The sequence below is a fragment of the Lynx canadensis genome, chromosome A1 (assembly GCF_007474595.2).
Source record: "Lynx canadensis isolate LIC74 chromosome A1, mLynCan4.pri.v2, whole genome shotgun sequence".
Taxonomy (NCBI): Eukaryota; Metazoa; Chordata; class Mammalia; order Carnivora; family Felidae; genus Lynx; species Lynx canadensis.
The window spans coordinates 27,587,784-27,601,247 of NC_044303.2; the positions used below are offsets into that span (position 1 = coordinate 27,587,784).

At 38.8% G+C, this 13,464-nt stretch overlaps 1 protein-coding gene across 2 annotated transcripts in view; it reads left to right on the forward strand.

Annotated features, from left to right (window-relative positions):
- EPSTI1 (epithelial stromal interaction 1) overlaps positions 1–13,464 on the forward strand; it is a 98,386-nt gene that overhangs the window by 60,977 nt on the left and 23,945 nt on the right. For both annotated transcript variants that reach the window (XM_030311438.1, XM_030311448.1), the window contains one exon: positions 1,477–1,560. In XM_030311438.1, coding sequence (XP_030167298.1) covers positions 1,477–1,560 — 84 coding nt within the window. The remainder of the gene's footprint in view (positions 1–1,476; positions 1,561–13,464) is intronic.

A 13,464-nucleotide genomic window follows, 5' to 3' on the forward strand; every position in this document is an offset into this window, starting at 1 on the left:
TTATGGATTATTAGTGTGAAGAACTAGGCCTGAAATATGTGGTCTGCTGCCATGATGCCTGCTGGTAGTTTTATGACAACAGTGGAATTTCCTACGTATTAGCTTATCAGGCTGCCCGCAGAGGGTGGGCTACAAATCACTGTGAGCAGAGAAAGCATATGACAAATGAACAGACAAACTACTTGGAATCTCATAAATTCCAGAATGCATGGTCACTTTGCCAGTGTGTGAAACCCCGCCATGGTGGGTCAGTGGGGCTGAAGGACACCTTACTGCATGTACTGGTCTTCCTAAGACCGCCCCTTGAGACTCTAATTCAGCCAGAAGTAATGACTCCTGTGTTCCTGAACAGCCTTTGTTTTTCTTCTCAGAAATAAAAATAAGCTTCAGGTACTGCTTAGGGAGGCACAGACTTGGAAAGAAATGCGTCTCTGGAATTCTATGGTATCAGTCACCAGTTGACAAGCTATTTAGTAGGGTACCATTAATGAGCAGTAGGCATGTCAGTGATTCTAAAGTCACTGTCTCTATTGCTTATCTCTGATATTAACTGATCAGCTACTTGGAATATATATATATATATATATATATATATATATATATATATATATTACACACACACACACATACACACACATACACACACACACACATACAGAAGAATATACCTTTGCTGGGCAAGGCCCACCTTCCAGAATCTACACGTGTGAGGCATTGTTTGAGTTCTCTGTATGTTGGATGCAGCAGCATTTTAGCTGAGCAGCAAAGCAGTACGAAGGGCTGAAGGAAGGACATTCCAGGCAAGGATGAGAACAGTGGATTTGGGGCTTCAGCGTCAGATAAACAGGAGTTTTAGATCCATCTTCGCCTCATGATCTTGTCAAGTTATTTCACGTATCCAAGTCCATTTCCTTATTCACAACATGAGGATAATATCTACTTCATAGAATTTAAAGGTTAAATAAAATAATAGAAATAAAATGCCTGGCAGTTTAATGCATTGACACTGCCGTAAGCGATGTAAAGTCTCCTCTTTCTTGGTTAGCTTATTCTGAGTCCAGTTGGATCTCTGTGCTCTCTCCTTACCAGAGTCTAGTTAGAATTGTTGCCAGTTAGTTGGAATATCCTTGAAAAACATATTTAACTTTCCTCTGTTTCAATCCTTATCACTAGAAGAATAAACCATGTTGATTATCTCTGAGGGGACATTTTTTTTAAGCTTAATTAAACAAACATTTAGATCATCCTTTAAAATGTGCTGGATGATTATGCTTATACTAGCCTTCTTTTTATATATCCCCAGGGACATCTTCAGATGATATGCATAAATCACTCAGTAAGCAAGTGTGTATGGAGAGCTTAGTGTATGCTTAGTACAGAGGTTGAGTTATTAGAACCAGTCCCATGGTAGGGAGACTAGTAAATTGTGGTGGTGATGTTTTTTCCTATGGGTTTTTTTTTCCTGTACATTCACAGGCCAGAAGCTGGGCTTATAAGGATTCTCTAAAGGAAGGAGAAAATAAGAAATTGCAAAAGATGAAGGAGGAACAACGTCAGAAGGTAGTCACAAGACCTTATTGGTCACTGCTAATTGTTTGCTTGTAATACTAGATAATTTTTAAAGTTTTCTGAACAGAAATACTTACATATATGAAAATTGTGAAAAAAAACCCATGAAATATAAAAGGTGAGATTTTGGTGTGTTTTAAGAGTATGGTGGGGTGTGGTCAAAACTTTGGGTCAAAACTCTCATGACACTTAGCCTCATGGGGTTTGCCATCTAGTATGTGTGCTGGAGGGAGGCCAGCAGTTTGCAGAGAAGTTCTGATTTGCAAAATGCAATCACTGTCACTGCCGTTTTTTCAAACCAAAGATGTATGAAATTACAAATCATGTCCATAGAATAATGAATAATAGATATCCATACAAAGTTATGAAACTGGCTTAAATGTTCACCTAAAAATACACCTGTTATACAACGAAAGATACTCCACACATATATATGAATTTGTGAGGTATTCCAAATTATTCTGAGCAACAGAAATCAGGGAAATGAAGGCAGAGCTTCGTAAGAAGAGCGCTTAAAGGGTAATTCTCGTTAGAATCTAAAACTTCTGGTATGTTGACTGAAAACATTCAATGTCGTGACTTGATGGTCATACCTGCCTTTCCTACATCTGCTCAGATGGGGCCAGCGGCTCCTCAGCAAGGGATCAGATGATGATCAGTGGTTAGCTCCAAGGCACCACCTCATTCCAGATCCTTTAAAGAAGCAAAATAGACTATTCAGCTAGTTGGACACCATTACCTTCCCCACCATTATTTTCCAACTTGCCATATTGGTGGCTGATAAATCCTGTCCTTTTGTCCAGAATCTCTCTCAAAGCCATTTCTTCATTTGTACAATTAACTTGACTTCTAACTCCCATTTGATTTCCTTGATTCAGTTCAAATTATTTTCCTTATGCCTTTGCTGCACAACATAATTTATTATAGCAACTGTGTGTAAAATCGTTTTATGAAATAGGCTGTATGTATCGTCACTGCTATAATTTGACCCTTCTAAGTGCTACCCTCCTTCCAACAGTGGTCCCCCCCTTCCTTGTTTGTTGTTTCTGCCAGCATGCAGTCTAAATGACTGTGTCACTCAACTGCTTTGTGCATAGGAGGTAATAATTAAATCATTGAAGGAAATAATGTAAGTTGTGTATTTAGTTATTAAGTTACTATGTAAAAAAGGAAGAAACCAGAAAACATTTTTATTCCTTGGTGTTTTTTTAATATCTTTGTTTTGACAAAGACCTCATAATGAAAGCACAATTAAATAATATTATAGTAACAGTCAGCAGTAATTAGCACATAGAAGCTAAGTCTGGTATATACTCGTGGTGTATTTTCAATAATGTCTGTCAAGGGATATGTAAATGTTAGTCTGTTTCTGTGACCTTTGAAGTCAGTATCAAATCCTGAGGTGTTTAGATACTGAGGAGAATGTTGTGAAGTCAGCGTAGGATATGATTTATATAAAAATAACTTCTAGTGAATTTTAAATAGTACTTTATAAAGTTTGGGAGCATATTTGGAACGTGAAAACCATTAAAAGTAGAACATTTCACAAAGAGAATGCTCAACAGATTAGAAAATCAGATCTGGGATTTAATTTTCAGGTTGAGCAGTTATTTTAAACAGTGAGAATTAAGCTTTTTATTTCTTAATCTTGTTTTTCTTCTAGAGTTAGACAAATATTGATACATACATATTTTCTGGTTATTGACTGAGCGTATGTTTCTTTTGCATAAATTATTTCCCTTTACTTACTGTAGCTTTCAGTAAAATGAATAACTTTGACATACACATAATTCCATCATTAGAGTTTTCAGTATCAGTAGAATATATGAGGGTATTTACCTTATTTTTATTTCTCTACTTTTTTCCACTCTATTATTTACATGTCCACAGAAGGGCATTTCTTGATTGGTAGAGTCTCATTCCGTATCACTTCAATGATTTAGCTTAAAAAAATAAGGATCATGTTTATGGTAAGAAGATACAGGAAAAAAAAAACATGTATAACATCACATCTATTCATGTGTTTGTTCTTTTCATTCATTCAACAAATATTTAGTGAATTCCCGCCATGAAGTGAGTCATCAGCAAATAATCTAGGTTAGGTTGAGATGATAGCACATTTATTTTGTTCTGTGTCTCTTTCATATTCTTTCATTACTCTGGGAACAGTAGGTTCTTCCTTAAGGTTTCAGTTTCTTCTAGAAATTTTTTTATAATTTCCCTTTCCCCCTATACACTCAATATGTTCTTCTCTTTTCACTACTTTGTGTGTGTGTGTGTGTGTGTGTGTGTGTGTGTGAACAGTTACACTTACTCCTGCCTTTCTAAAATAACCCCTTCCTTAATTCTGCTATCCTCAGAGATACTATCTTTTCTGTTTCTACCAGAAAAAAAAAGACAAAGACAAAGGTAATCTTCCTGTAATCACATATTTATTAGCCATTTTGCCCTTTGTTCCTTATGTTCTGGTTTACATTTAGTAATGATCATACTGAAACTGCTCTCCAAAGGTAAATCCCTTCTGACCATTCAATTCAGTGGTCTTTTGCAATCCCTGTCTCCCTCTCTAACTCTGTAACAGTATTTAATACCACTTTATTTATTTATTATTTTTTTCCAACGTTTATTTATTTTTGGGACAGAGAGAGACAGAGCATGAACGGGGGAGGGGCAGAGAGAGAGGGAGACACAGAATCGGAAACAGGCTCCAGGCTCTGAGCCATCAGCCCAGAGCCCGACGCGGGGCTCGAACTCACGGACCGCGAGATCGTGACCTGGCTGAAGTCGGACGCTTAACCGACTGCGCCACCCAGGCGCCCCTAATACCACTTTAAAGCTTTCCTTTTCTGGCTTTTTTTTTTTCACTCTATTACTCTGGTGGATCTACCTCAGAGTAATCTATCCCAGTATTCAGCCAGCCAGCCAGCCAATCAACAAACATGTATTGAGCTCCTATTATATTTGGAGTCTTTTGTAGGATGCTAGAGCAGGATAGACCAGAACCCTAACCTCCCAAAGTTTACTTTTTAATGGAGGAGATAGACAATTAAAAGGAGACAGAGAAATAAAACACTATATTTTTAAATTTATAGTGATCAATCACTTTGTAGTAATTAATGCTGTGAAGGGATAAATTGTGTGTTGTGATAACTTCAGGGTGATGTATTGAATGCTATCTATTGCCTGCCTTTCTCTTAAAACACTGATTTTTTTTCCTCAGTATACATTTTACTTGGCATGGGCCATGTTTCAGAGAAGGTAGGCACTTCCCGGTTCCAGGGATCCAATCCCAAAGGGTCTAACTGCTCCTGGGAGTTCCATTCTCCTCAACGTGACTGGTTCAGCTATGGACATAGGAAATAGTTCCAAACAATGAGACTTACAGGGAACCTGTCATTTAGTTCAGATTTTTATCAATATGAAATGGACTAGTCTTCCTATTCGGTGGTTTTCAGCTTTATTTCTTTTTTTGTCTTTTTATTTTGTCTGATTCTAATATTTTCTCTGCTAGCTTTTTTGTCAGAATTTGGCGATATCTTTTTCTATCACTTAATTTGAACCTCTCTGTGTCATTTGGTTTAAATTATATTTCTAGTGATAAAAAGTGGCTGGTTTTCTTCTTACCCAGTATCATAGTCTCTTTTAATTTAGTATATTCTCATTTATTGTGATTACTAGTGCTTTTGCACATATTCTTGGTACATAATTTACTTTGTAGCTATATTTTCTTGTTTTCTGTTATTTTTTTTTTTTGACTCTTTGAATTTTCTCTGTTCCATTTATTTACCTTTCCTCTTTTCTTTCCTCTCCTCCTTCCTTTCCCCTGGCTCCCTTCCCCAGTAGTAAGAAATTTCAGTGTTTTATTATTTTATTTTTTACTTTCTATAACTTATTTATTTTTTATAATTTACATCCAAGTTAGTTAGCACATGGTGCAACAATGATTTCAGGAGTAGATTCCTTAAGCCCATTACCCATTTAGCCCACTCCCCCCCCCCACACACAACCCCTCCAGCAACCCTCTGTTTGTTCTCTATATTTAAGAGTCTCTTATCTTTTGTCTTCCTCCCTGTTTTTATATTATTTTTGCTTCCCTTCCCTTATGTTCATCTGTTTTGTATCTTAAAGTTCTCATATGAGTGAAGTCATATGATATTTGTCCTTTTCTGACTAATTTCTCTTAGCATAATACCTTCTAGTTCCATCCACGTAGTTGCAAATGGCAAGATTTCATTCTTTTTGATTGCCAAGTAATACTCCACACATACACACACACACATATACATACCACATCTTCTTTATCCATTCATACATTGATGGATATTTGGGCTCTTTCCATACCTTGGCTATTGTTGATATTTCTGCTATAAACATGGGGGTGTATGTGCCCCTTCGAAACAGCATACCTGTATCCCTTGGATAAATACCTTGTAGTGCAATTGCTGGGTTGTAGGGTGGTTCTATTTTTAATTTTTTGAGGAAACTCCATACTGTTTTCCAGAGTGTCTGCACCAGCTTGCATTCCCACCAGCAGTGCAAAAGAGATCCTCTTTCTCCGCATCCTCCCCAACATCTGTTGTTGCCTAACTTGTTAATGTTAGCCATTCTGACAGGTGTGAGGTGGCATCTCATTGTGGTTTTGATTTGTATTTCCCTGATGATGAGTGATGTTGAGCATTTTTTCATGTGTCGGTTGGCCATCTGGACGTCTTCTGTGGAGAAGTGTCTATTTGTGTCTTTTGCCTATTTCTTCCCTGGATTGTTTGTTTTTTGGGTGTTGAGTTTAATGACTTCTCTATAGATTTTGGATACTAACCCTTTATCTGATATGTCCTTTGCAAATATCTTCTCCCATTCTGTAAGTTGCCTTTTAGTTTTGCTGATTGCTTCCTTGGCTTTGTGGAAGCTTTTTATTTTGATGAAGTCCTAGTAGTTCATTTTTGCTTTGGTTCCCCTTGCCTCTGGAGACATATTGAATAAGAAGTTGCTACAGCCGGGGTCAAAGAGGTTTTTGCCTGGTTTCTCCTCGAGGATTTTGATGGATTCCTATCTTACATTTAGGTCTTTCATCCATTTTGAGTTTATTTTTGTGTATGGTGTAAGAAAGTGGTCCAGGTTCATTATTCTGCATGTCTCTGTCTAGTTTTCCCAGCACCACTTGCTAAAGGGACTGTCTTTACTCCATTGGATATTCTTTCCTGCTTTGTCAAAGATGAGTTGGCCATACGTTTGTGGGTCCATTTCTGGGTTCTCTATTCTGTTCCATTGATCTGAGCGTCTGTTTTTGTGCCAGTACAATACTGTCTTGATGATTACAGCTTTGTAATACAGTTTGAAGTCTGGGATTGTGACACCTCCAGCTTTGGTTTTCTTTTTCAAGATCTCTTTGGCTATTCAGGGTCTTTTCTGGTTCCATACAAATTTTAGGATTGTTTGTACTAGCTCTGTGAAGAATGCTGCTGTTATTTTGATAGGGATTGCATTGAATATGTAGATTGCTTTGGGTAGTATTGACATTTTAACAATATTTGTTCTTCCTATCCAGGAGCATGGATATTTTTCCTTGTGTGTGTGTGTGTGTGTGTGTGTGTGTGTGTCTTCTTCAATTTCTTTCATAAGCTTTCTATAGTTTTTAGTGTGTAGATTTTTCACCTCTTTGGTTAGATTTATTCCTAGATATTTTGTGGGTTTTGGTGCAATTGTAAATGGGATCAATTCCTTGGTTTCTCTTTCTGTTGCTGCATTAATGGTGTATAGGAATGCAACAGATTTGTGCATTGATTTTATATCCTGAAACTTTGCTGGATTAATGGATCAGTTCTAGCAGTTTTTTTGTGACATCTTTTGGGTTTTTCATATTGAGTATCATGTCATCTGCGAAGAGTGAAAGTTTGACCTCCTCCTGGCCGATTTGGATGCCTTTTATTTCTTTGTGTTGTCTGATTGCTGAGGCTAAGGCTTCCAATACTATGTTGAATAACAGTGGTGAGAGTGGGCATCCCTGTCTTGTTCCTGACCTTATGGAACTGAGACCTTAAGCTCTTAGTTTTTCCCCATTGAGGATGGTATTAGCAGTGGGTCTTCCATATTTGGCTTTTATGATCTCGAGGTATGATCCTTCTATCCCTACTTTCTTGAGGATTTGTATCAAGAAAGGATGCTGTATTTTGTCAAATGCTTTTTCTGCATCTATTGAGAGGATAATGTGGTTCTTGTCCTTTCTTTTATTTTAGTATATGTGCTGCCGAAGTAAGCACTGTCCTTTCTTTTATTGATGTGATGAATCACAGTAATTGTTTTGCAGATATTGAACCAGCCCTGCATCCCAGGTATAAATTCCACTTGGTCGTGGTGAATAATTTTTTTAATGTATTGTTGAATGCAGTTGGCTAGTATCTTGTTGAGGGTTTTTGCATCCATGTTCATCAGGAAAATTAGTCTATAGTTCTCCTTTTTAGTGAGGTCTTTGTCTGGTTTTGGAATCAAGGTAATGCTGGCTTCATAGAAAGAGTTTTGAAGTTTTCCTTTCATTTCTATTTTTTGGAACAGCTTCAAGGGAATAGGTGTTAACTCTTCTTTAAATGTTTGGTAGAATTCCCCTGGAAAGCCATCTGGCCCTGGACTCTTGTTTTTTGGCAGATTTTTGATTACTAATTTGATTTCCTTACTGGTTATGGGTCTGTTCAAATTTTCTATTTCTTCCTGTTTCAGTTTTGGTAGTGTATATGTTTCTAGGAATTTGTCCATTTCTTCCAGATTGTCCATTTTATTGGCGTATAATTGCTCATAATATTCTCTTGTTATTGTTTGTATTTCTGCTGTGTTGGCTGTGATCTCTCCTCTTTAAATCTTGCTTTTTATTTATTAGGGTCCTTTCCTTTTTCTTTCTGATCATACTGGCTAGGGGTTTATCAATTTTGTTAATTCTTTGAAAGAACCAGCTCCTGGTTTCATTGATATGTTCTATCATTTTTTTTTTTTTTTTGGTTTTGGTAGCATTGATTTCTGCTCTAATCTTTATTATTTCCTGTCTTCTGCTGGTTTGGGGTTTTATTTGCTATTCTTTTTCCAGCTTTTTAAGGTGTAAGGTTAGTTGTGTATCTATGACCTTTCTTCCTTCTGTAGGAAGGCCTGGATTGCTGTAAACTTCCCTCTTATTTTTTTTAAATTTTTTTTTTCAACGTTTTTTATTTTTATTTTTGGGACAGAGAGAGACAGAGCATGAACGCGGGGAAGGGGCAGAGAGAGAGGGAGACACAGCATCGGAAACAGGCTCCAGGCTCCGAGCCATCAGCCCAGAGCCTGACGCGGGGCTCGAACTCACGGACCGCGAGATCGTGACCTGGCTGAAGTCAGACGCTCAACCGACTGCGCCACCCAGGCGCCCCAAAACTTCCCTCTTATAACTGCCTTTGCTGTGTCCCAGAGGTTTTGGGCTGTGGTGTTATCATTTTAATTGGGTCTATGTACTTTTTCATTTCTTCTTTAACTTCTTGGTTAGACCATTCATTTCTTAGTAGGTTGGTCTTTAGTTGCCAAGTATTTGTTACCTTTCCACACTTTTTCTTGTGGTTGATTTTGAGTTTCATAGCATTGTGGTCTGAAAATATGCATGGTATGATCTCAATCTTTTTGTACTTGTTGAGGGCTGCTTTGTGTCCCAGTATGTGATCTATTCTGGAGAATGTTCCAAGGGCACTGGAGAAGAATGTGTATTCCACTGCTTTAGGAAGAAGAGTTCTGAACATATCTGTTAAGTCCATCTGGCCCAGTGTGTCATTCAAAGCCATTGTTTCCTTGTTGATTTTCTGTTTAGATGATTTGTCCATTGTTGTAAGGGGGGTGTTGAAGTCCCCTACTATGATGGTATTATTATCAATGAGTTTCTTTACGTTTGTGATTAATTATATATTTGGGTGCTTTCACACATTTGGAGCATAAATGTTTACAATTGTTAGGTCTTCTTGGAGGATAGACCCCTTAATTATGATATAATGCCCTTCTTCATCTCTTTTTACAGTCTTTATTTTAAAGTCTAGATTGTCTGATATAAGTACGGCTAGTCTGGCTTTCTTTTGGTGACCATTAGCATGATAGATGGTTCTTCATCCCCTTACTTTCAATCTGAAAGTGTCTTTAGGTCTAAAGTGGGTCTCTTGTAAACAGCACATAAATGGATCTTGTTTCCTTATCCATTCTGTTACCCTGTGTCTTTTGATTGGAACATTTAGTCCATTGACATTTAGAGTGAGTACTGAAAGATATGAATTTATTGCCATTATGTTGCCTGTAGAGTTGGAGTTTCTGGTGGTGGTCTCTGGTCCTTTCTAGTCTTTGTTGCTTCCCACCGTCCCCCCACCCCCAGTCTTTTCTCCCTTCAGAGAGTCCCCCTTAACATCTCTTGCAGGGCTGGTTTAGTGGCTACGAACTCCTTTAATTTTTGTTTGTCTGGGAACCATTTAATCTCCCCCTCTATTTTGAATGACAGCCTTGCTGGGTAAAGAATTCTTGGCTGCATATTTTTCTGATTCAGCACATTTGAGTATATCCTGCCACTCCTTTCTGGCCTGCCAGGTTTCTGTGGATAGGCCTGCTCTGAACCTCATCTGTCTTCCCTTGTAGGTTAAGGACTGTTTTTCCCTTGCTGCTTTCATGATTCTTTCCTTGACTGAGTATTTTGTGAATTTGCCAGTGATATGCCTTGTTGATGTTTGGTTTTTGTTGGATCTAATGGGAGTCCTCTGTGCTTCCTGGATTTTGATGTCTGTGTCTTTACCCAGGTTAGGAAAATTTTCCTCTATGATTTTCCCTTCTACCCCTTTTTCTCTCTCTTCATTTTCTGGGGCTCCTATGATTCTGATGTTGTTCCTTTTTAATGTCACTGATTTCTCTAATTCTTTTTTTTTTTTTTTTTTAATTTTTTTTTTCAACGTTTTATCTATTTTTGGGACAGAGAGAGACAGAGCATGAACAGGGGAGGGGCAGAGAGAGAGGGAGACACAGAATCGGAAACAGGCTCCAGGCTCTGAGCCATCAGCCCAGAGCCCGACGCGGGGCTCGAACTCACGGACCGCGAGATCGTGACCTGGCTGAAGTCGTACGCTTAACCGACTGCGCCACCCAGGCGCCCCTGATTTCTCTAATTCTTAAACCATGCTGTTTTGCCTTAGTCTCCCTCTTTTTTTCTGCTTTATTGTTCTCCATGAGTTTGTCCTCTATATCACTGATTCGCTGCTCTGCCTTATCCATCCTTGCCGCTGCAGCATCCATGGAGATTGCAGCTCAGTTATAGCATGTTTTATTTCATCTTGATTAGCTTTTACTTCTTTTATCTCCACAGAAAGGGATTCTAATCTGTTTTCAACCCCAGCTAGTATTCTTATTATTGTGATTCTAAATTCTGTTTCAGACATCTTTCTTGTATCTGTGTTGATTAAGTCCTTGGCTGTCATTGCTTCTTCCTATTCTTTTTTTTGGAGTGAATTCCTTCATTTTGTCATTTTGAAGGAAGAAAAGGAATTAATAAGGTAAAAAAAATTTAAAATTAAAAAATTAAAAACAACACAAAATAAATCAAATAAAGGATGCTTGATCTTAGGTGTGTTATGGTCTGGTTGTTGAAAGGAGCTTGATAGATTAGAGAATAAAGGGAAAGATAAGAAAAGAAAAAAAAAGGAAAATGTTTGAAAATTTGAAAAAATGAATACAATGTAATAGAATAAAATGAAATTGTGGCAGTATAAAAATAGAATTTGAAATATTTACAAAAAAGGAAAACATTTAGTGGAAAAAAAATTAAAGAAAAATATTTTTAGTAGAAATGGAAATAAAAAATAAATTTTTTCTCTTTCTGTATTCAAGTATAAGAAAAGAAAAGAAAAAAAAATTGAATAGATGGACCAGCAAACAAACTGAAGTACAATTGAAATTACATCAATTTCCCGTAGAAGTCGAACTATGAAGCACTTTGTAGTCCATAAACTAAGCAGGGTGGAGAGACTTGTGTTGTTCCTGAAGAGCAAGATTGTCCAAGTTGGGCAGGGCTTAGTGTAATGGCTCCATTCTCCACTAGATGGTGCTGCTCAGCTTACTGGGGTGGATTGTTGTGGCACCTGTAAGATGTGTATGCGCATGTGTGGGAGGGGGAAAATGGCATCACCCAGCTACCCAGTCTCTAGTATTAGAACTCTTTGCTCTCCCCAACCAGCAATCATGCTCTTTTGTCTCTGGCTTCCATCCACTCCCCGCTTCTACACTGTCTGTGACCAATCTGTTAGGCTGCCAGGCGGCACTTCCCTCCTAAGTTTTATTTCAGCTGCGGCTGAGTTTCCCAACCCCTCACCTCTGAGGGACTGTGGCTTTGACGTGCTCAGTCCCTCTATGGGAGGGTCTCACTAAGCAATAGCCGAGTACCAGCCAACCCCCAGGAACATTTGGGAGACCGCGCTGCTGATGTCCAGAGACTGCGGCTGGGTGCTAGCCCACTCAAGAAAAAGTTCCAAGATCATGTAGCAGCGGCGTTTCGGGGGTTATGGAAAATCTCAACACACATCTGGTGCCAGGTTTCCCCCTTAATGTCCTTGTTCCATCTCCAGGTAATGTGGCTGTTCTCTGGGGTTCACTGGGACCTTTGCCTGTGAGGATGCTGAATAGCCTCTACCAGATACCCTCCCAGCAGGGCAACTGCCTCTGCCCGTGTGGCCTGAGGACCCCTCGGACCTGGCTCTCTGCTCCTGGAGATTTGCCCTTCCCACCAGAGCACCACCAGTATCGAGCTGCAGAGTTTCAGACTCTGCACTCCCTGTTTATAGAGTCTTAATGGGATTTAAACTCCTTTCTCCTTTCTCCCTTTTTTTTTTCCAGTCCCTTGTGTATTCTTTCTTTTCTCTCTAGCTGCTTTCGGGTGAGGGGCGGGGGGTGGCGAGGGGGGTGCTTTCCATGCTCTCCCCTCTCTCTGTCCTCTCTCTGCAAGCAAAAACAGGTCCCTGCCCTCTGCAGCTGTCTCCCCTGGTTCACCTCTCCATGCTGCTGGTACCTGCAGAGTTCTGTGGTTCAGGTTGTGCGGATTGTTGTGTTTATCCTCAAATCAGTTTTCTAGGTGTGCAGGATGGTTTAGTGTTGATCTGGCTGTATTTCAGGGATGAGAGGCGCAAAAAAAAAACCTTCCATGATGTTCTGCTATCTTGGCCCCTCCACCTCAGTGTTTTTATTTTTAATCTTGTATGACTTTTGACCCATTTAATTTCAAAATATATATCTCACTTTAGGGAAATTTCTCTTATGTTTATTCTACTATATCGTCTCTGTTCTTTATTATTGGGATGTGTATCAAATGGATTTTGGAAATCTGTTCTTTATATCTCTTAATTGTTTTCCTGATACTTTCTGTCCGTTTGGCCTTTTTCATTGTGTTCTGGGAGAAATCTTTGATTAGATCATCCAGCTCACTAATTTATTTCATAAGTTTCCATTCTGCTTATTTGGCACATGTATTGAATTTGTTTCTTTACCAAGATTGCTGATTTGTTCATGACCACGTTATGTTTTAACAGTGCCATATTCTTTCTAGTCTCTTCATTGAGGGTAATTACACCAACATTGAAGTTTTCAATTTACTATTTTAGCTGTACTCTTTTCCTTTCCATTTTAAGTTTTATCTCCTGTGGTTTTCTTTCTTAAATGTATGATTCTTGGTTATCTTCTTTCTTTGGGCGTGCTGTCAAGTGGGGTATGTGGGAGCTCAGCTTCTGGGAGGAGTAGCCTCTTTTCCTCCTACAGTCAGTAGGCGTCAGGGACATCATCCCATTTCTCTGAGCCCGGACACCCCTCCTCTATTCACTGGTTAGCCAGTGGGCCATGTCCATGCTGTCTCCTGTGTAGTGCAAGTGTGGGAGG